Source organism: Cherax quadricarinatus, chromosome 14 (assembly GCF_038502225.1).
Source record: "Cherax quadricarinatus isolate ZL_2023a chromosome 14, ASM3850222v1, whole genome shotgun sequence".
NCBI classification, from domain to species: Eukaryota; Metazoa; Arthropoda; class Malacostraca; order Decapoda; family Parastacidae; genus Cherax; species Cherax quadricarinatus.
Window position 1 is genome coordinate 11,134,057 of NC_091305.1, and position 21,901 is coordinate 11,155,957.

General features: G+C 36.4%; 1 protein-coding gene across 1 annotated transcript in view; it reads right to left on the reverse strand.

Annotated features, from left to right (window-relative positions):
• LOC128698701 (MAM and LDL-receptor class A domain-containing protein 2) overlaps nt 1-21,901 on the reverse strand; it is a 170,647-nt gene that overhangs the window by 6,191 nt on the left and 142,555 nt on the right. The window contains exons 43-52 of the mRNA XM_070084849.1: nt 20,157-20,295; nt 17,142-17,282; nt 16,702-16,833; nt 11,272-11,393; nt 9,168-9,393; nt 3,861-3,982; nt 3,563-3,700; nt 3,188-3,302; nt 2,475-2,705; nt 1,144-1,313 (exon numbers count right to left, since the gene is read on the reverse strand). Coding sequence (XP_069940950.1) covers nt 1,144-1,313; nt 2,475-2,705; nt 3,188-3,302; nt 3,563-3,700; nt 3,861-3,982; nt 9,168-9,393; nt 11,272-11,393; nt 16,702-16,833; nt 17,142-17,282; nt 20,157-20,295 — 1,536 coding nt within the window. The remainder of the gene's footprint in view (nt 1-1,143; nt 1,314-2,474; nt 2,706-3,187; nt 3,303-3,562; nt 3,701-3,860; nt 3,983-9,167; nt 9,394-11,271; nt 11,394-16,701; nt 16,834-17,141; nt 17,283-20,156; nt 20,296-21,901) is intronic.

Here is a 21,901-nt window from a genome sequence, read left to right on the forward strand (position 1 = left end):
GATGTAGGCCTACCAGCCTTCTTGCACTAAATTTGACGCCGCTAGAATTTTGGCATAGATCTGCGGTTTGGACCCTGAACATAAAGCCGTAGATCTACGGGACGGACCCTGAAAGGGTTAATAAGACAATAACAGTGCAGTAATTTTATACATATGGTCATTAGGCGAATTATGATGAATACAAGAGAACTGAATATTCTATTAGTTCATGCTATATAGCTTTAATAAGTCTGGTAGAGAAAAATTACAGTTTTGATTATTAACAGGCATAAGCCTATAAAAGATAAGCTTACTCTGCTCCTGAATGCCAATGCTTGTTTATCACTCAGAAAACCCCAGTGTTTAAACAACAAATAGAATCCAAGTGAAGGTTGGATGTGTTCTGGTATCATGAAACAAATTGCCTTAAAACTATGTATCTTGGGGTTTGAGTTATATTTCTGAGATATGATACATCTTTTGGAATGGATTAATATCATAACTCAAGGGACCAATGCATAACTACAGTATTTGTATGGCTCTTTAGAAATTAATAATTTTAATTTTAATCTAATATACTGATCACTTCAATTAACTGCATATTCTTATTTTGCAGATAATGCAAAAATAATGAGAATACAAACTGAAGATGGAAGGCTGCATTAAGTTCAGTGAAAAACAGAGGACAGAACACAATCACCTCTTTAAAAATATATTTATTTTCACTTATTTCAGCAGGCAAAGAATTCATTTACATATAGCAATTCAGTTTTTAATAAAATATAAATATTTATTTTATGCAAAACACATTTTTTCTCTTTTTTTATGATCACAAATAGATAATCTGGTAACTATCTACTCATCAGACCAGTCATTAGACAAACATCAGGTCATTATCAGAACAAGAAAATTGATAGATTGTGATTGTAATTAATATTAAATAATCTAGCATCTACTATATAATCATAGGTACATCAATGAAAAGGCAATTTCTCTGCTTCTTGCATAGTAGCTTTGTACTTAAAAAAAAAATAGTTTCAGGTAGAGAAATACAGCTAATTGCTAAATGCATACTGAAACATTCATGATTTTGTATATTAATTAAAGAATAAGTGATAAATACTTTACAAGAAGTAAATAACAAGAAATTTGTATAAATATTACCTCTGCACGAACAGTAACAGGTGGAGGGATATCACCCACATGATGCAAATAGAATGTAAGACAGTAGTCAGATTCGGGATCCAGCACTGGAGTTTTTAATCGAGCAGTTATTTCACTGTTTTTCATTCCATCGCTTGCTTGACGTAAGGCAGCAATGTAGTGGCCAGAACCTAATAAATAAAATACATACTGAAAGATCCTGATCATTGCATACGTATACATTCACCAAAAAGCTAACAAGTTTTTCTGCTTATTTGAATAACATTATGGTATCATCCAAGAGCTTGGCACCTGGAACCAGTCTGTGTATAGTATTATGGCATTATTCATGACATACATTTGCAGATCTGTGACTTACAAAAGTTATCAGAGTGCAGACACTGTACTTCCCACCTTCACGACTCAAGTCCAGCTAAGATTCTTTTTTTAACATGCCAGCTGTCTCCCACCGAAGCAGAGTGACCCAAAAAAGAAACACTTTCACCATCATTCAACACTGTCACCATCATTCACACATAATCACTATCTTTGCAGAGGTGCCCAGATATGACAGTTTAGATGTCACTCCTAACAGCCAATATCCCAAGCCCCTCCTTTAAAGTGTAGTAATTGTACTTCCCACCTGTGCATTTATATCCATTCTGTAATATGGTGATGGGAACTGTGCAGCATAATCTAAATGAGGCCTAACCAAGGATATATAGAGTTGAATAACAACCTGAGGATTTCTATTCCTTCTCTGGGAGCCACTTCAGCAGTTGAAGACGATTCCAGAAAGGAGCAAAATATACAGAGCAATTAATTTCCTGAACTTGTCTCCATGTGGGTTCTTACTGAGACAAGCTCAGGAAATTAACTGCTCTGTATATTTCGCTCCCTTCTGGAATCGTCTTCAACTGCTGAAGTGGATCCCAGAGAAGGAATAGAAGTCCAGGACTCAAGTCCAGCTAACCGGCCCAGCTAATATATACAGTAGTACCTCGATACTCGAACAGCTCCATACTCAAACAATTCAGTATTCAAATGCTTCGGTAAAAAAATCGCTTGGTAGTCGACCGTTTGTTCGGCACTCGACCAAACAAACACAACCTGCCAGAACTTCGCTGTAAACTATTTCATGTTTCTTTGCATTTTTTTTATATTATCCATGTAAATAAGTCACCAAGGGGCTTAAGAAGATTAGTGATAACAGCCAAGCAAAAAGAAAATTATTTGGGAAAAATTTGTTTGGTACTCGAACAGATCGGCACTCGAACAGCCTTCTGGAAAGAATTAAGTTCGAGTACCGAGGTACTACTGCATATGAATTTATTGCAATGGCTATAACTTACTGTTATGAAAAGTGTGATCAAACACAGGGTGATTGGTTGATGGTGGATTGTAAGCAGCCACTCGTGCCCAGGTTCCAACACCTTCACCCACATCCTGCTTGAATTGACATATAGGGTGACTAGCATCTTCAAAGTCACACCCAACAACCAAATCATCAGTGTAAGGTGGTGGTGCAGTGGATAAAATTGGCATGATAAACATTTCCTTTGGTACAGCATCTTCAGGCAGAGCTGAAAAAATTCATTACATAATACATTTATGTGCTTTTCAAGTTTAATGGTTTTATTTGGCTTGCTCTTTGTATGAGTCCCAAATACAAGGAGATAGAGTACAGTGGACCCCCGCATAACGGTTACCTCCGAATGCGACCAATTATGTAAGTGTATTTATGTAAGTGCGTTTGTACGTGTATGTTTGGGGGTCTGAAATGGACTAATCTACTTCACAATATTTCTTATGGGAACAAATTCGGTCAGTACTGGCACCTGAACATACTTCTGGAGTGAAAAAATATCGTTAACCGGGGGTCCACTGTATATTGGTATTGTAATGAAAGCATACTTAATAAATGAAAATGGGACATTACTTAAATTTTATATTGATAAAACAATAAGTTTCCCATTTTATATTAAAGATCATTCACTTTTACAACAATAATTGCACATAAAATAAGAAAATATAAAAAATACTTTACACTTATTTAGTGACTCACTTGCACAATATTGTAGTACATGTGCCTCCAGAACAGGATGTCTGACTGCAATGTAACCTTCCCTGCCATCCCAGGACTCAGCCTGAATAATCAGCAGGAAGTTCTCTGGAGGATCCTGCAATGTAATCAACTAACCTAGATATCTTACCATTTATCAATGCATTTTCTCATTGTTAAATACAACAGCAAGAAGAAACAAATAAAACTTTTAGATTTTCTTTGCATCTAGGGGAATCATAAGGTCAACTAACTCATTATTTCCCCTTTCTAGAAACAGTACAAAATATTAAGAAAAAAATTAAAAGTATGAAACCTTCTTAATATTAAATCATTATTACATCCCAACTATAGTGAAAATGTGTGTAAGAGGTCTACCTTAATAGAAGCTTGACCTTGTTGCCAGAGACAGTCTGCATACTGACGGGTGATTGGTATCCGCCATATTACAGTCTCGGTATCTTGGGCTATGTCTGATATTATCACTGATATCACCCCAGCATGTTCAGAGCAAGCCTTCATATAAAAATAACAAAGATCTACAGAATTGTTTAAATAATATAAGCAGTACAATATTAATATGAAGATGTGTAATGACAATACATATAAGAAAAATTAGATTGAAAATTTTTCTATATACTATAATATTTATAATAACCACATAATTTTTACTTACTGAAAAAGTGAATGAAAAGCACACAAAATGTGAATATTCATTCATAGGAAAAGTTGAACTAGTTAGGCGAGCGACAGATCCAGGAGAGTGATGGGGTCCAGTCTCAAATATGACATAGTGGTCTGGGGAATTGAAGGAGAAACTATGAATCTTACTCATGCAAGCAATAATAAAAAATAATAGAAGTGCAATTCCTAAGCATCTTATTTAAAAATAAGATTTTTTTGAAAGGTACTAACTCATTTCTCTGAAAATTTCCAACTAAATACAGTGCATGATAATACATATACACTGCTGTGAGGAAGAGGCTGGAGAAAGTAGGGCTATCATGTCTGAATATTATGCAGAGAATTAGAATAAGAAGAAGAAAATTGTCAAAGTGGGAAGTCTGAATGTGCATGGATGTTGTGCAAATGATAAGAAAGAGATGATTGTGGATGTTATGAATGAGAAGAAGTTGGATGTCCTGGCTTTAAGTGAAACAAAGCTGAAGGGGGTGGGAGAGTTTCAATGGAGAGGAATAAATGGGATTAAGTCAGGGGTTTCAAATAGAGTTAGAGCTAAAGAAGGAGTAGCAATAATGTTGAAGGATAAGCTATGGCAGGAAAAGAGGGGCTATAAATGTATTAATTCAAGGATTATGTGGAGTAAAATAAAGATTGGATGTGAAAAGTGGGTTATAATAAGCATGTATGCACCTGGAGAAGAGAGAAGTGTAGAGGAGAGAGAGAGAGATTTTGGGAAATGTTGAGTGAATGCGTGGGGAGTTTTGAATCAAGTGTGAGAGTAATGGTGGTTGGGGATTTCAATGCTAAAGTGGGTAAAAATGTTATGGAGGGAGTAGTAGGTAAATTTGGGGTGCCAGGGGTAAATGAAAATGGGGAGCCTTTAATTGAGCTATGTGTAGAAAGAGATTTGGTAATAAATAATACATATTTTATGAAAAAGAGGATAAATAAATATACAAGGTATGATGTAGCACGTAATGAAAGTAGTTTATTAGATTATGTATTGGTGGATAAAAGGTTGATGGGTAGGCTCCAGGATGTACATGTTTATAGAGGGGTAACTGATATATCGGATCATTATTTAGTTGTAGCTACAGTTAGAGTAAGAGGTAGATGGGAAAAGAGGAAGGTGGCAACAACAAGTAAGAGGGAGGTGAAAGTGTATAAACTAAGGGAGGAGGAAGTTCGGGTGAGATATAAGCGACTATTGGCAGAAAGGTGGGCTAGTGCAAAGATGAGTAGTGAGGGGGTTGAAGAGGGTTGGAATAGTTTTAAAAATGCAGTATTAGAATGTGGGGCAGAAGTTTGTGGTTATAGGAGGGTGGGGGCAGGAGGAAAGAGGAGTGATTGGTGAAATGATAAAGTAAAGGGTGTGATAAAAGAGAAAAAGGTAGCTTATGAGAGGTTTTTACAAAGCAGAAGTGTTATAAGAAGAGCAGAGTATATGGAGAGTAAAAGAAAGGTAAAGAGAGTGGTGAGAGAGTGCAAAAGGAGAGCAGATGATAGAGTGGGAGAGGCACTGTCAAGAAATTTTAATGAAAATAAGAAAAAATTTTGGAGTGAGTTAAACAAGTTAAGAAAGCCTAGGGAAAGTATGGATTTGTCAGTTAAAAACAGAGTAGGAGAGTTAGTAGATGGAGGTATTAGGTAGATGGCGAGAATATTTTGAGGAACTTTTATATGTTGAGGAAGAAAGAGAGGCGGTAATTTCATGCACTGGTCAGGGAGGTATACCATCTTTTAGGAGTGAAGAAGAGCAGAATGTAAGTGTGGGGGAGGTACGTGAGGCATTACGTAGAATGAAAGGGGGTAAAGCAGCTGGGACTGATGGGATCATGACAGAAATGTTAAAAGCAGGGGGGGATATAGTGTTGGAGTGGTTGGTACTTTTGTTTAATAAATGTATGAAAGAGGGGAAGGTACCTAGGGATTGGCGGAGAGCATGTATAGTTCCTTTATATAAAGGGAAAGGGGACAAAAGAGATTGTAAAAATTATAGAGGAATAAGTTTACTGAGTATACCAGGAAAAGTTTACTGTAGGGTTATAATTGAAAGAATTAGAGGTAAGACAGAATGTAGGATTGCGGATGAGCAAGGAGGTTTCAGAGTGGGTAGGGGATGTGTAGATCAAGTGTTTACATTGAAGCATATATGTGAACAGTATTTAGATAAAGGTAGGGAAGTTTTTATTGCATTTATGGATTTAGAAAAGGCATATGATAGAGTGGATAGGAGAGCAATGTGGCAGATGTTACAAGTATATGGAATAGGTGGTAAGTTATTAAATGCTGTAAAGAGTTTTTATGAGGATAATGAGGCTCAGGTTAGGGTGTGTAGAAGAGAGGGAGACTATTTTCTGGTAAAAGTAGGTCTTAGACAGGGATGTGTAATGTCACCATGGTTGTTTAATATAGTTATAGATGGGGTTGTAAAGGAAGTAAATGCTAGGGTGTTTGGGAGAGGGGTGGGATTAAATTATGGGGAATCAAATTCAAAATGGGAATTAACACAGTTACTTTTTGCTGATGATACTGTGCTTATGGGAGATTCTAAAGAAAAATTGCAAAGGTTAGTGGATGAGTTTGACAATGTGTGTAAAGGTAGAAAGTTGAAAGTGAACATAGAAAAGCGTAAGGTGATGAGGGTATCAAATGATTTAGATAAAGAAAAATTGGATATCAAATTGGGGAGGAGGAGTATGGAAGAAGTGAATGTTTTCAGATACTTGGGAGTTGACGTGTTGGCGGATGGATTTATGAAGGATGAGGTTAATCATAGAATTGATGAGGGAAAAAAGGTGAGTGGTGCATTGAGGTATATATGGAGTCAAAAAACATTATCTATGGAGGCAAAGAAGGGAATGTATGAAAGTATAGTGGTACCAACACTCTCATATGGGTGTGAAGCTTGGGTGGTAAATGCAGCAGCGAGGGGACGGTTGGAGGCAGTGGAGATGTCCTGTCTCATTGCAATGTGTGGTGTAAATATTATGCAGAAAATTCGGAGTGTGGAAATTAGGAAAAGGTGTGGAGTTAATAAAAGTATTAGTCAGAGGGCAGAAGAGGGGTTGTTGAGGTGGTTTGGTCATTTAGAGAGAATGGATCAAAGTAGAATGACATGGAAAGCATATAAATCTATAGGGGAAGGAAGGCGGGGTAGGGGTCGTCCTCGAAAGGGTTGGAGAGAGGGGGTAAAGGAGGTTTTGTGGGCGAAGGGCTTGGACTTCCAGCAAGCGTGCGTGAGCGTGTTAGATAGGAGTGAATGGAGACGAATGGTACTTGGGACCTGACGATCTGTTGGAGTGTGAGCAGGGTAATATTTAGTGAAGGGATTCAGGGAAACCGGTTATTTTCATATAGTCGGACTTGAGTCCTGGAAATGGGAAGTACAATGCCTGCACTTGAACCCTTTCAGGGTCCGTCCCGTAGATCTACGGCTTTACGTTCAGGGTCCAAACCGTAGATCTACGCCATGAGCTCAGCTCACTCTGATAAACTGTGAGTGGTACATTTGGGCCTAGATATGAGAGAATACATCTATGTGGTATGTGTGCACCACATAAAACAGATCCTGCAGCACACTGTGTATAATGAGAGAAAAAAAATGAAATCATGATTTTTCGATTAAAACAGCAACTTTGCAGTGTTTTTTTGTATGTTTTTTATAGTTGTATTTGCGATTTCTTGGTCTCATTTGATAGAATGGAAGACATATTACAGAAATAGAGATGATTTTGATTGGTTTTAGCATTGGAAATGGCTTGAAACTGAGCTCAAAGTAGCGGAAATGTTAAATTTTTGCCGATATTCAAGAGTAAACAAACGACCTCACATGTCTAATACATGTCAGCTGGTGGGTCTAATATACATTCACAAATATGGTGATGATATTTATACAATTATTACAGTACTGCATAACAGTAAATCTTCTATTTTTTGGTGTGAATAAAAATTCATTATGTGAATAAAAAATCAAAATGGAATTTATTTGTAAAGCCTCAAAACATAACTAATGAACAGAGGAAATGTTAGTTTAGTGCCAGGAATGCCTACATTGTTCATTCTGGACCCTATTTTGAAATTGGAATATTTTGAACTTTGTGTTAAATTGGCCAAATTAACAATTTCCGATCACTTTATTTTGTAGTTGAAACAGTTGACTTGGTGATTTCTTGTGCTCAATCGATAGAATAGAAGTAATACTAGTGAAATAGCTAAGAATTTGGTTGATTGGAATAATGTAATTGGCCTAAAATGGGAGTCAAAGTCGGCAAAATCGCCGATTCGTAAATATCGCTGACACATCAAAATTCGCGAGAGCATAATTTCGTCAATTTTCCACCAAATTTCGTACTTTTTGTTTTATTACCTTCACAAAAAGATTCTCTACGATTTCATAAGAAAAAATAACAATTTTTTTTTTTTAAAATTCTTGGACACTGGTGCGTGACTCCAGATTTGGGCCTTGGACCCTGAAAGGGTTAAAGGAGGGGTTTGGGATATTGGCAGTTTGGAGGGATATGTTGTGTATCTTTATATGTATATGCTTCTAAACTGTTGTATTCTGAGAACCTCTGCAAAAACAGTGATAATGTGTGAGTGTGGTGAAAGTGTTGAATGATGATGAAAGTATTTTCTTTTTGGGGATTTTCTTTCTTTTTTGGGTCACCCTGCCTCGGTGGGAGACGGCCGACTTGTTGAAAAAAAAATTAGAAGTGCAATAATTAGATGTGGGGGGTATGAAAGCTATAATTCAGCAGTCAGATGAGGGGTTACTAGGATGGTTCAGTCATTTAGAAAGGATGGAGCATAACATGCTGACCATAAAAGGCTGAGGGTATCTAAATCTGGGACATTATGAAGGAATGGGTAAGGGTCATACTAGGAATGACAACATCCAGAAAGTGCAAAACTTAGGTACTGTATCTATACTGTCAAAATGCTTCACCTGCATAACAGGCTTCTTAAGTTGAATACAACATTGGAGACAATATAAGTGCTATAATATTCTTGTGTATTTGACTGAAGAAACCTGTTGCACAGGTGAAACATTTGACGATATAAAAACCTAAGTGTTGCACATGCATCTTATTCATCAACTTGTCAGTACTGTAAACGATTAGCATAATTCCTGTTCAACTTGAATTCATTACCTCTGATATTTAGTTACATACATGCTGTACCAGTAACCAGTCCGGAGTTTTTTCTTATACTCACAGCCCCTAATGCAAATCAAGGGCCTTATATAATTTACATTAAATCCTTAGAAATATGAAAAAATCATTAGTAATTTGCTTACCATAAACATTATGGTCACTATATGGACCATTCAAAGTATGTTTACTGAATCCATCAGATGCAAACCACTGAAGTCCAGTATCACTGTTTGTCCAAAAGCAGGAAGTGTCATTGTCAAAGCACAATTTTGCAGAGGCTCCCCAAGCGCAATCTTCTTGTGATAGAGTTAAGTCATCCAAAGCAATTACATTGTCTGTACCTGGTCCTACTTCTCCTGTAAAGACCACCTGCAATAACAATACACCAGTACGTAATAGTTACAGCACTATTACTGAGATATCCTATGGTACTCAGGGCACAACAATTCCTGCTGTCATATTTTGGACTGCATTATTTCATTTACTAATAATAGCCCACAAGAAATATCTCATGTGGGAACCACTATAAAATGTAGTGGTGTCTGTAGTTAATTTGCCATTCACTGGATTTCAGCCTTGGTGGTGTTATAAACATTAATGACAAGAAGGCTTATTCTCTTTTCTATTTCCAGGGAAAGCTCTTTTTCCCTTCCCTACCACTGCCCAGATTTAACCAGTAATTCTTCCCTAGATACCATGAAGCATAGCTATAAACAATGTAAGCTCTTGTGGCCCTTGAAAATCTAACATCAACAACCTTAAGCAGCTGAGATAAAGCCTTGCTTCAAGATTTATTATACAAAGCAACAGTATTTTGTCGTAAGAGGTGACTAAAATGACGGGAGCAAGGGGGCTAGTAACCCCTTCTCCTGTATACATTACTAAAGTTAAAAAGAGAAACTTTTTTTTTTGGGGGGGGGGGGTCACCCTGTCTTGGTGGGATATGACCAGTTTGTTGAAAGAAGAAGAACAGTATTTTGCAAGCTCCTCCAGGAAAATCATTTTTTACTTCAACATCACCACCCCCACCACAAGAACTTTCAGAACAACTTTACCTCATCATTTCAGGTTTTTTTTTTTTTTTCAACAAGTCGGCCGTCTCCCACCGAGGCAAGGTGACCCAAAAACAAAGAAAATCCCCAAAAAGAAAATATTTTCATCATCATTCAACACTTTCACCTCACTCACACATAATCACTGTTTCTGCAGAGGTGCTCAGAACACAACAGTTTAGAAGCATATATGTATAAAGATACACAACATATCCCTCCAAACTGCTAATATCCTGAACCACTCTTTAGAGTGCAGGCATTGTACTTCCCATTTCCAGGACTCAAGTCCGGCTATATGAAAATAACCGGTTTCCCTGAATCCCTTCACTAAATATTACCCTGGTCACACTCCAACAGATCGTCAGGTCACAAATACCATTCGTCTCCATTCACTCCTTTCGAACACGCTCATGCATGCCTGCTGGAATTCCAAGCCCCTCGCCCACAAAACCTCCCTTACCCCTTCCTTCCAACCTTTTCAAGGACGACCCCTACCCCACCTTCCTTCTCCTACAGATTTAAATGCTCTCCATGTCATTCTACTTTGATCCATTCTCTCTAAATGACCAAACCATCTCAACAACCCCTCTTCAGCCCTCTGACTAATACTTTTATTAACTCCACACCTTCTCCTAATTTTCACACTCCAAATTTTCTGCATAATATTTACACCACACATTGCCCTTAGACAGGACATCTCCACTGCCTCCAACCGCCTCCTCGCTACTGCATTCACAACCCAAGCTTCACACCCATGTAAGAGTGTTGGTACCACTATACTTTCATACATTCCCTTCTTTGCCTCCATAGATAACGTTTTTTTGACTCCACATATACCTCAACACACCACTCACCTTTTTTCCCTCATCAATTCTATGATTAACCTCATCCTTCGCAAATCCATCCGCCGACACGTCTTCCATACTCCTCCTCCCCAATTTGATACCCAATTTTTCTTTATCATTTCAGGTATGGTCTTTATACTTATGCATAAGTTTTCTTTAAAAAAAGTCATATGCTACACAGAATACTTTTGTGAACATTTTAATATTAAGAAAGCCCATTTGGCATCCAAATTAAATTTTTTCCTTTGTTATAAGAGACTGAATAGTGAACATTATCATGATATACCTGTATGCATGTAGTACTGTACAATCATTTAATAAAATGAACTATATAAATATTAAATAAATACCTTCAAGCTCTTTCCAAAGTATTGGTAGAAAGGTAACTGCACAGCCCTCCAAGCTGGTTTTGCCATTTTTACAAGAGTCATTGTGTCACTAACAATAATCCCTTTCTCATTCTCCACATTCACTGGAAAATACATTAAGAGAATTATAATATTTATATGATTTAATAAATAAGGATAAGGAAATAAAACATAGCCTAAAATAATCATCAAACAATATTTCTCTTGACAAAATACAAATTAGGATAGTGATTTGTTTCTTTTCAGTCATATTTGGGAATATTCTCCCTTATTCAGGAAAAAATATTTTATAAAATATACAAAATTACCAAATGGAAATTCACTAGGTATTCTCAAAGGAGTACTTTTATTCATCCTTCAGTATATTTATTTATAAGCTGCAGATGCCTGATCCAAACAGCTTCAAATTTCCAATGCTGGTGTACTGTAGCTAGGAAAAGGGTCATGCAACTATTGACATGCTCTGGTGCCATCTTGTCAATTTTATGAACAAGGTTGACAAGAGGTTTCAGTTTCCATGTGGTAATTTCAGAGAGCCTCCTCTGATCAGATCAGCTTCACACTTTCAACACTGGTGTATCATACTTACAAGAAGGTTGACATTCTTATTGGAGTGTTTAGCACAAATCTGTCAATTTTGTTTTTAAAATGGTGTGGTATTTTTTTTTTACTTGAAATAACTTAAGCACAGTATGCCTTTTCTGAACGACTTCAATCTTTAATGACAGATACATCTCAGTGACAACACAATAGGGTTCCCTCTATGTTCAGGCTGTATAGAAGCAAATTTGCCAATTTACTAACACAGTAAAACTGGAACTGCTTAATTCCAAGCAATAACTAGAGCAAGTTGCCTCTAGCTGGCTTCAAACTTTTAGTGTTGGAGTGTTTTTTCTCAGAGGAAGGTTTGCCCTAATTTTGGGTTGCAAAAATTTCTACTTGCTATTTTTATTAAACAAATTAGTTTCTGTGAAGCATGTAGGTGTTAATTTAGCCATTTGAATTAAAAAATTTTAGGTCACTTTTTTCCACATAATAAAGAATGTTTCTTCTGATCAGTTTTAAATGTTGAATGCTAGAGAATTTTTTTCCAGAGGATGGTTTGCAATGTTTGTGGACCATATAAGTGGCAGTTTGACAATTTTACTGAAGAAACTGTGATGTTGGTTCCCTTGCAATAACTTTTCAGCGCCTCTACAAATCGGCTTCAACCTTCAATGCTGATATAAGTAATTACTGAAAGTATTAATATTGGTGGTATTACTGACAATATGTTTAGTAAAAGGACACAAATGCAACTAATGAGGCATTTTATTGTGGCAACATTTCACTCTCCAGGAGCTTTATCAAGCCACAAGTTGACTGTTCTACCATACTGTATTACTAATACTACTACAACTAATATTATTACTACTCATTATTATTATTACACCTCACTCTATGCCTATATGTACCCTCTGTGTCCGTGTATTGTTTGTAATGGCTTGATAAAGTTCCTGGATAGCGAAACATTGCCACAGTAAAATGTCACATTAGTTGCATTTGAGTCCTTTTAATTACTGAAAGGAATGTTGATATTATTATGGTTCATGGCTCTCTTATGGGTGATCTATAACTCCTAGGCCTTTTGAGGATGTAAGAGGTGCTAGATTTCTTAAGTGTGTTGAGCTAAAACTTTTGGGTCTCTTAACCCTTTGACTGTTTTGGTCGTAAATATACGTCTTATGAGCCACCGTTTTTGATGTATATATACTCATAAATTCTAGCGGCTTCAAATCAAGCAGGAGAAAGCTGGTAGGCCCACATGTGAGAGAATGGGTCTGTGTGGTCAGTGTGCACCATATAAAAAAAATCCTGCAGCAGGCAGTGCATAATGAGAAAAAAAAATTCCAACCGTTTTTTTTTAATTAAAATGCCAAATTTGTGGTCTATTTTCGTATAGTATTTATGGTAGTATTCTTGTTTTCTTGGTCTCATTTGATAGAATGGAAAACATATTATAGAAATAGAGGTGATTCTGATTGGTTTTACTATGAAAAGAACCTTGAAATGGAGCTCAAAGTAGGGGAAATGTTTGATTTTTGCCGATGTTCAAAAGTAAACAAATGACATCATTTTCCAATAAATGTCCAAGTAGCCTTTCTAATATGCAGTCATGAATGGATTGGCATTATTTATACAATTATTACAATATTGCAGTAGTCTGCATAACAGTAAATCCTCTATTTTTTGTTCGAATAAAAATTCAAAATAGAAATCAAGAGTAATATCAGAGGGGCCTGGAGACGTGACTGATGAACAAAGAAAATGTTATTTTTGAGCCAGGAATGTCTGCATTGTTCATTCTAAACCCTATTTTGAAATTGTCATATTTTTTAATTTTCGTGAAATTGGCCAACTTGCAAATCTCTGACCACATTATTGAGTAGTTGAAATCGGTAAATGGGCAGTTTATTGTACTCAATTGATAGAAAAAATGGAGTTCTAAAGAAATAGCTATGAGTTTGGTCGACTGGAACAATGGAATTAGCTGAAAATAGGGCTCAAAGTGGGCGAAATTGCCGATTCGTAAATATCACCGAGGTCGCTAACTTTGCGAGAGCGTAATTCCGTTAGTTTTCCATCAAATTTCATTCTTTTGGTGTCATTACAATCAGGAAAAGATTCTCTATCATTTCATAAGAAAAATCATTTTTCTTTTTTTTTTTTTTTGAAATTTTGCGACACCAGGAGACACCTCAGGATTTGGGGTAGCAACAGTCAAGGGGTTAAAGGTGTTGATGTCCAGCTCCTGAACTTCTTGGGAGGGTTTAGGTAATGATCCAAGGTTTGGTGAGGAAGTTTAGCTGTAGCTCCTCTGCCTCATCAGAGTCTGAAGTTCACCTACTATGTCTGCTTTAAGGACTGAAGTACAAGAGGCTAGGGTTATGGGATACAAAGGCACCATTCTTGGATCACTCAGTGACAAACATATATCTGATCTATATCTTGGATGTTGTGATTTTGTTCTATCTCGATCTTGTTTTTTCAAGTAATGTGAAATTAAGTTCTTCCAGTGTGTCTTACAGGTGAAGTCTCTTTCTCAGGAACTAGCCTGATGCCATACCTTTGCCATACTTAACCCTTTCATGGTCGACAGGCCCTCTCAGAGACTCGTTCTCAGGGTCGGCCAAATTTCAAAAAAAAAAAAAAAATTATTTTTTTCTTATGAAAAGATAGAGAATCTTTTCCCTATCATAATGACACCAAAAGTATGAAATTTGATGGAAAACTTACAGAATTATGCTCTCGCGAAGTTAGCGGTCTCGACGATGTTTACGCATTGGTGATTTTGCCCACTTTGACCCCTATTTTCGGCCAATTCCAGTGTACTTGTTGACAAAAATCATAACTATTTTGTTAGAACTCTATCTTTTCTATCAAATGAGTACAAGAAACCACCCATTTACTGATTTCAACTATCCAATACAGTGGTCAGAATTTAGCAATTTTGCCAATTTCACACAAATTTCAGAAGATGCCAATTTCTGAATAGGGTGCAGAATAAACAAGAAAGACATTCCTGGCACTAAAATAACATTTCCTCTGTTCATTAGTCACGTCCCCATGCCCCTCTTACATTCTTTTGCTTTCCACTTTGAATTTTTATTCTCACAAAAAAATAGAAGATTTACTGTTACGCAGACTACTGCATTGGTGTAGAATGGTATAAATATTATCAGCGCACTTGTGAAAGAATATTAGACTCACCAGTTGACGTGTATTGGACGCATAGCATGATTTGTTTACTTTTGAACTTTGGTAAAAATCGAACATTTCTGCTACTTTGAGCGCAATTTCAAGGTAGTTTTCTTTGTAAAACCAGTCAAAATCATCTCAATTTCTGTAATATGTCTTCCATTCTATAAAATGAGACCAGGAAAACTAGAATACAACAATAAATACCATACGAAAATACAGTGCAAAGTCGCTGTTTTAATCCAAAAACACGGTCAAAGTTTTTTTTTTTTCTCATTACGCACTGTGCTGCAGGATTTTTTTATACCTCGCACACTGACCACATAGACCCGTTCTTTCATATGTAGGCCTACCAGCTTTCTCTCACTAGATTTGAGGGCGCTAGAATTTAGGCGCACTAGTAAATCAAAAACCCTGGTGCGTAAACCGTACTAGTACGGCCGAAACCCTGAAAGGGTTAACTGTTCTTAGGTGCTTATGTGTGTGAATGTGTGTTTAACCCTTTCACTGTCCTGACCCCCCTCCCCCCCCCAAAAAAAAAAATATGGCTTCCAGTGTCCTTTTAAACAAAAGAAAATCTTTTTAAAATGGTAGAGAATCATTTTCTGAATTTAACGGTATCAAGTACAAAATCTGAAGGAAAATTGATGGAATTATTCAGGTGCAAAGTTAGTGGTCAGGGGGAAATTTATTTATCAGTGGCTTTGCCAACTTTAATTCCTATTTTAAGTGAATTCCATTGCCCCTTTCAAACAAATTCTTAGCTATTTTGTCAGTATGCCTTCTGTCCTATTGAGTGAGCACATGAAACTGCTAATTCAACTATTACAACTATGCTATAAAGTGCAAAGAAGTCAGTTATTTGGCCAATTTTACACAAATTTAAAATGATGCCAATTTAAAAACAGTGCAAAATAAACAATGTAGATATTCCTGGCACTAAAACAACATTTCCTCTGTTCATTCATCATATCCCCAGGCCTCTCCTCTGTTACACTTGCCTTCCATTTTGAATTCATAATCACACAAAAATATAAGCTTTACTCTATTTTCCAATAAATAAAATATAACCAGGAATGAATGGTCATGGTTTATGGCATCCCAATAATTGAATCAGACCTATTAAAAACCCATAAATCAGACCAGAGGGTGTAGGGAGGCTTTACCTGTCATGAAAATTAACAAAAATTGAATATCTGTTACTTTCAGCTCAGTTTCAAGCTACTTCTGGTCCTGACACCAACCAAAGTCATCTCTACTTCACTAGTGTGTCTATCATTCTATGAATTTATATCAAGAAACAGTCAATAAAACCATAAAAACCATCATAGAAAATACCTCAAAGTGGCTATTTTAAACCAAACATGTGGTCAGATTTGCTTTTCTCATCATGCAATGCATGGGACAGGATTTTTTTATATTGTGCACACTCACTGTGCAGACCCATTCTCTCATATCTAGGCTAAAATTTATGTGATGATCCCTGGCCTCAATGACATAGTTCCATGTGATGGCCACATGGCTATCACATGGTCACCTCAAGTCTTTAAATAAATAAATGATTAATTATACAAAAACGGACACCAGAAGATAAGGATATGCCCCTCTTGCTTATTACACATAAGCAGATACTAACAGAATATTTAAGATAAAATTTGTTTTACAGAAACTTACCCATTAATGTGGCTTCTTTGCCTTGTGTGTAGTAATAAAATGTGAGACAGCTGCTAATGTTCACTACAAGTGAAGGAGTCTTAAGTGATGCCCTGAAGAGAATGTTACGTCCACGTAATTCAAAAATATGGCCTAAAATACACACACACACACAAAAAAAAAAAAATTAATGCAATTCTCAACTATTAACTACACTTAAAAAATTTAACTTTATTAGAAAATATTCATGCATATCAACATGATCATTTTATATATAAAATAAACTACATGAACAACAATGCAAGCACTGCAACAAAATATATAGTTGATATAATATAAATTTCATACCAAAAATTCCAAAATCACATTAAATTAATATTGCACACATACAACATTGCTCTACTGCAGCACAAAGTAGACTGAGCTCTCTATTTGGAAACATTCTTTAGATCAAGCTTCACCTTGGTCAGTAAAGGTTGTGTGATCAGCCATGGTTGCCTTAGTAAGAGCCCAGCCATTATCCAAGTTATCAAGCATACCACAGGTGCTTCCCTGTTCAAAGGTGCACCTTGTTGTGACATTGCCAAGTATTCCAGAGTTCTCTGTGAAGTACAAATTACAACGCAAAAATCAATGTTATTTTATATGGCAATATACAGGCAGGCCCCACTTTACAGCCCTTCATTTTACAGCATTTTGCTAATGCAGAAGTTTTCAATTACACTTGTTTTTCATTTGTTCAGACTTCCTATAGGCTAAGGAAGAAAATATTTTAAGGTAAGCAATGTGTGTACTGTATATGCATTTTTTAGGCCTGGCTCTATTGCTCACTTAATATATGATAGTGTAAACATGTTATCAGGATTTTACATGCATTTGAAATTGAAAAAAGGTAATGTTCCACTTTACAACAGTAGCCCAGAACCTAACCTGCTATATAAGCAGGGCCCTCCTGTAATACCAAAACAATATTAATATAAATAAAAAACATAAATTTTTATATTACATTTAACCCTTTGAGAGTCGACAGGCCCTCTCCGAGACTCGTTCTCAGGGTCGGCCAAATTTAAAAAAAAAAAAAATAATTTTTTCTTATGAAAAGATAGAGAATCTTTTCCCGATCATAATGACACCAAAAGTATGAAATTTGATGGAAAACTTACGGAATTATGCTCTTGCGAAGTTAGCGGTCTCGGCGATGTTTACGCATCGGCGATTTTGCCCACTTTGACCCCTATTTTCGGCCAATTCCACTGTACTAGTCGACAAAAAACATGAATATTTTGCTAGAACTCCATTTTTTCTATTGAATGAGTGCAAGAAACCACCCATTTACCAATTTCAACTATCCAGTACAGTGGTCAGAATTTAGCAATTTTGCCAATTTCACACAAATTTCAAAAGATGCCAATTTCCAAATAGGATCCAGAATAAACAAGAAAGACATTCCTGGCACTAAAATGACATTTCCTCTGTTCATTAGTCATGTCCCAAGGCCCCTCTTATATTCTTTTGCTTTCCACTTTGAATTTTTATTCTCACAAAAAATAGAAGATTTACTGTTATGCAGACTACTGCATTAGTGTAAAAAATGGTATAAATAATATTGGCACACTTGCAAAAGAATATTAGACTCACCAGTTGAAGTTGAAGTGTATTGGACGCTTGGCATGATTTGTTTACTTTTGAACTTTGGTAAAAATCGAACATTTCTGCTACTTTGAGCTCAATTTCAAGGTACTTTTCATTGTAAAACCAGTCAAAATTATCTCAATTTCTGTAATATGTCTTCCATTCTATAAAATACAGTGCAAAGTCACTGTTTTATTCCAAAAACACGGTCAAAGTTTTTCTTTTCTCATTATGCACTGTGTGCTGCAGGAATTTTTTTATACTGCGCACACTGACCACATAGACCCATTCTACTTTCTACCAGCTTTCTCCCACTAGATTTGAGGGCGCTAGAATTTAGGTGTACTAGTACGTCAAAAACCCTGGGTCATAAGCCGTACTAGTACGGCCGAAACCCTCAAAGGGTTAATGTAATAAATAAAGATTGGAGAAAGTGTAAGAAACTGTTCTATTAATTCTGGATTGTTATGAGTAAAACTGAAAACATGAGAAAATAAAATTCATGATGCAAATTATTTATTGGAAAGTAACAAGAGAAAAAGAAACTTTTGGAGGGTAAGGCAATGATGAAAGAATGAAATAACTAAAAAATGTCAGTTTAGATTCCAACCATGAAATACATATTACACTGGATTTTTTTAAGTCCCTGTAAGGTAGAGTGATAATCGTGCTGGGGCAGGTATATTTCAGAGTACTCAGGTGGAAAAGTTTCCTGACAGATCAACTAATGTCCCTTCCCTTTCCTTTGCTTATTATTTTTTTAACACACTGGCTGTCTCCCACCGAGGCAGGGTGACTCAAAAAAAGAAGACTCACCATCGTTTACTCTATCAATGCAAATATCCTCACCTCTCCTTCAGAGTGGAGGCAGTATACATGTACTTCCCACCACCAGAGCTGAAGTCTGGCTAACTGATTTTCCTGAATTCCTTCACAAATGAACCTTGCTCACACTCAAACAGCTTGTCAAGTCATAAAAACTATTTGCATCCACTCCTGTCTAACATGCTCACATGCACCTGCTGTATGTTCAAGCCTCTCACACACAAAACCTTTATCCCCTCTCTCTAATCTTCCCTAGGGCAACCCCCCTACTGTCATCCCTCCACTACAGATTTATGCACCCTCCAAGTCATTCTATTTTGCCCCAGCCTCTCTACTGTCCAAATTACCTCAACACTCCCTCCTCAGCTCTATGAATAATACTTTTAGTTACCCTGCACCTCCTAATCTCCAAAATATACTTCACAACCATATATTAGTGTTGGTACCATTATACTTTCATACATTATCCTTTTTACCCCCAAGGATAACATTCTTTATCTCAACAAATGCCTTAATTCACAACCCACCTTTTCCCTCTCATCATTTCTATGGCTCACTTCATATTTTAGAGATACAAGGGGCTTTGGTATGTTGCACTTTAATAACTGTATTTCTTTGTACTTCTCTGTATCATGTTCAAACTAATAAATAAATAAATAAATAAATAAATAAATAAATAAATAAATAAACAGACACATCCACCAACAAGTCCACTCCCAAATATCCAAACACATTCACCTCCTCCATACTCCCTCCTTCCAATCTGATAGCCAATCTTTCATTACCTAAATCATTTGCTACTCTCATTACCTTGCTCTTGCCTTTGTTCATTTTCAATTTCCTTCTTTTACATACCCTCCCAAATTCATCCACCAACCAAGAAAGCCACCAGCAGCGGCATGGCTAGATTGTCAGGTGAAACATTGATTTAAATGAAAAGAGCTGAAATGGGGACGACAGATAAAGATGCCAAACCAAATTTTTCCATCTGAAACCAACCTTTACAGATTTCCTCTAACCTTGACACACAGACGAACTGAAGTCAATGTCATCTACAGCAATGTTTGCAAGGGGGTTGTCACCCTGAAAACCTCTGAATTCTATAAGGAATGTCCTGGAAGTGTTGATACCAAAGTACGTTTCAAGCCATCCCGCAGTCTGTGGGGAGATAAACTGGTGAATTATCCACTAAGATATAAACAAATAAATAATGATGTATGATAACGTACAATAATGCCGGCTGTCCACAAATTCTGAACTATGGAATTAATACAGAATGATCATCCAGCTGTCTTCTGAAGTAGTGGACTTCGTCTGCTAAAACAAAACAAGCAACTTTATTTCTATAAAATGGCATACTGTACAGTATGCCATGTATAAACTACTTTACAGAAAGCCCCTTGTTATGCAAAGTATTTCAGGCAGCCTTAATACTTAGCTTATAATTACTTGACAATGAGACACATAAGGTACTTGAGAAAAAGAATACTTAGTATATATTATATTGAAGGTATTCAGAACTTTAATAAAAATTCTAACTGAAGATACATTAAGAATGAAGCTATGTACTTGAACTGATACAAGGAAATAATGCCTTTCTAGTAATAAAAGAGAGTTGAGGAAGGATGGAACAAGAACAGGGACAATAATGGATGAAAGACAGGGTGTCAGGATTTGTTAGGTATAATGAATTGTTGTCAGGATCCCATTAAGGTAAGGAAGTGTATTTTTAACAGTAGCTTCTAAGTTGTTGGCAGGCAGGAAGCCTCTAGTATCTTCAGGCAAAGAGTTCTAGATTTCAGGTGCTTTTATGCAGAGTGAGTTTTTACACAGGTTCAGTTGGACACATGGAATATCATAGATTCTTGTGTCTGATATTATGCCTATTAGTTCTGTTTCAGTTATCAAGTAGATGAGTGAATTTTATGTATATTAAGTAAGTTTAGTCTTTTGAAGACTGGGGAAGTGTGTTGTCTGGCACTAGACTGGGTGATCATTCACACAGCTGCGTTTTGCTGAGTTATTATTGGCTTTAGGTGATTTGCTGTAGTGGATCCCTAGGCACAAATAGCATAGTTGGGGTAGGAATAGATCAGAGAGTAGTATAATGTAAGTAGTACTGTTCAAAGTACATAGAAATGTGCAGGATGGCCCCGGTTTTTCACCCCCTCTGTTGGGTGTACTACGATTTTGCCAGTTTTCAATTAAGCCATTGTTCCTAATGTTTGGTGCTTTTTCTGCTTTTCTGCCATTATCACCATTTTTTCACACAACAGCTGCATCAGGGATGAGCATCCGGCACCATATAAAAAGGTAAGTATTGTATGTAGTGTATATTTGTTTCACTTTCGTATTGCATTTTTTTGGCCTAGCTGTATTGAACTCTTAATATATGATAATGTAAACATCTTTTTCAGGCATTTTAGATGCATAATGCCTAGGCATAATAGAGGCTCTCATTGCATTACAACTCACTATTGTAAACACAAAATCTCAATGTACTGTTTGCAAAGACATAAAATAAATAAATAAATAAATTTGATACCACAAAACTGCTCTTTTCCACTCGCTAGCAATTTTTGTTATGCGCTGAATGTGGGTGTTGAATTTCAAGTTGCTATCAAGGAACAGACCTAAGAATTTTCCTTTGTTTTGTCTTGCAATGGGAGAACCATTGATCATAACATTTAGTTGGACATTTGTAGCTCTTTTCCCAAACATCATGTAGAAGGTCTTGTCAATGTTAAGAGTGAGTTTGTTAGTA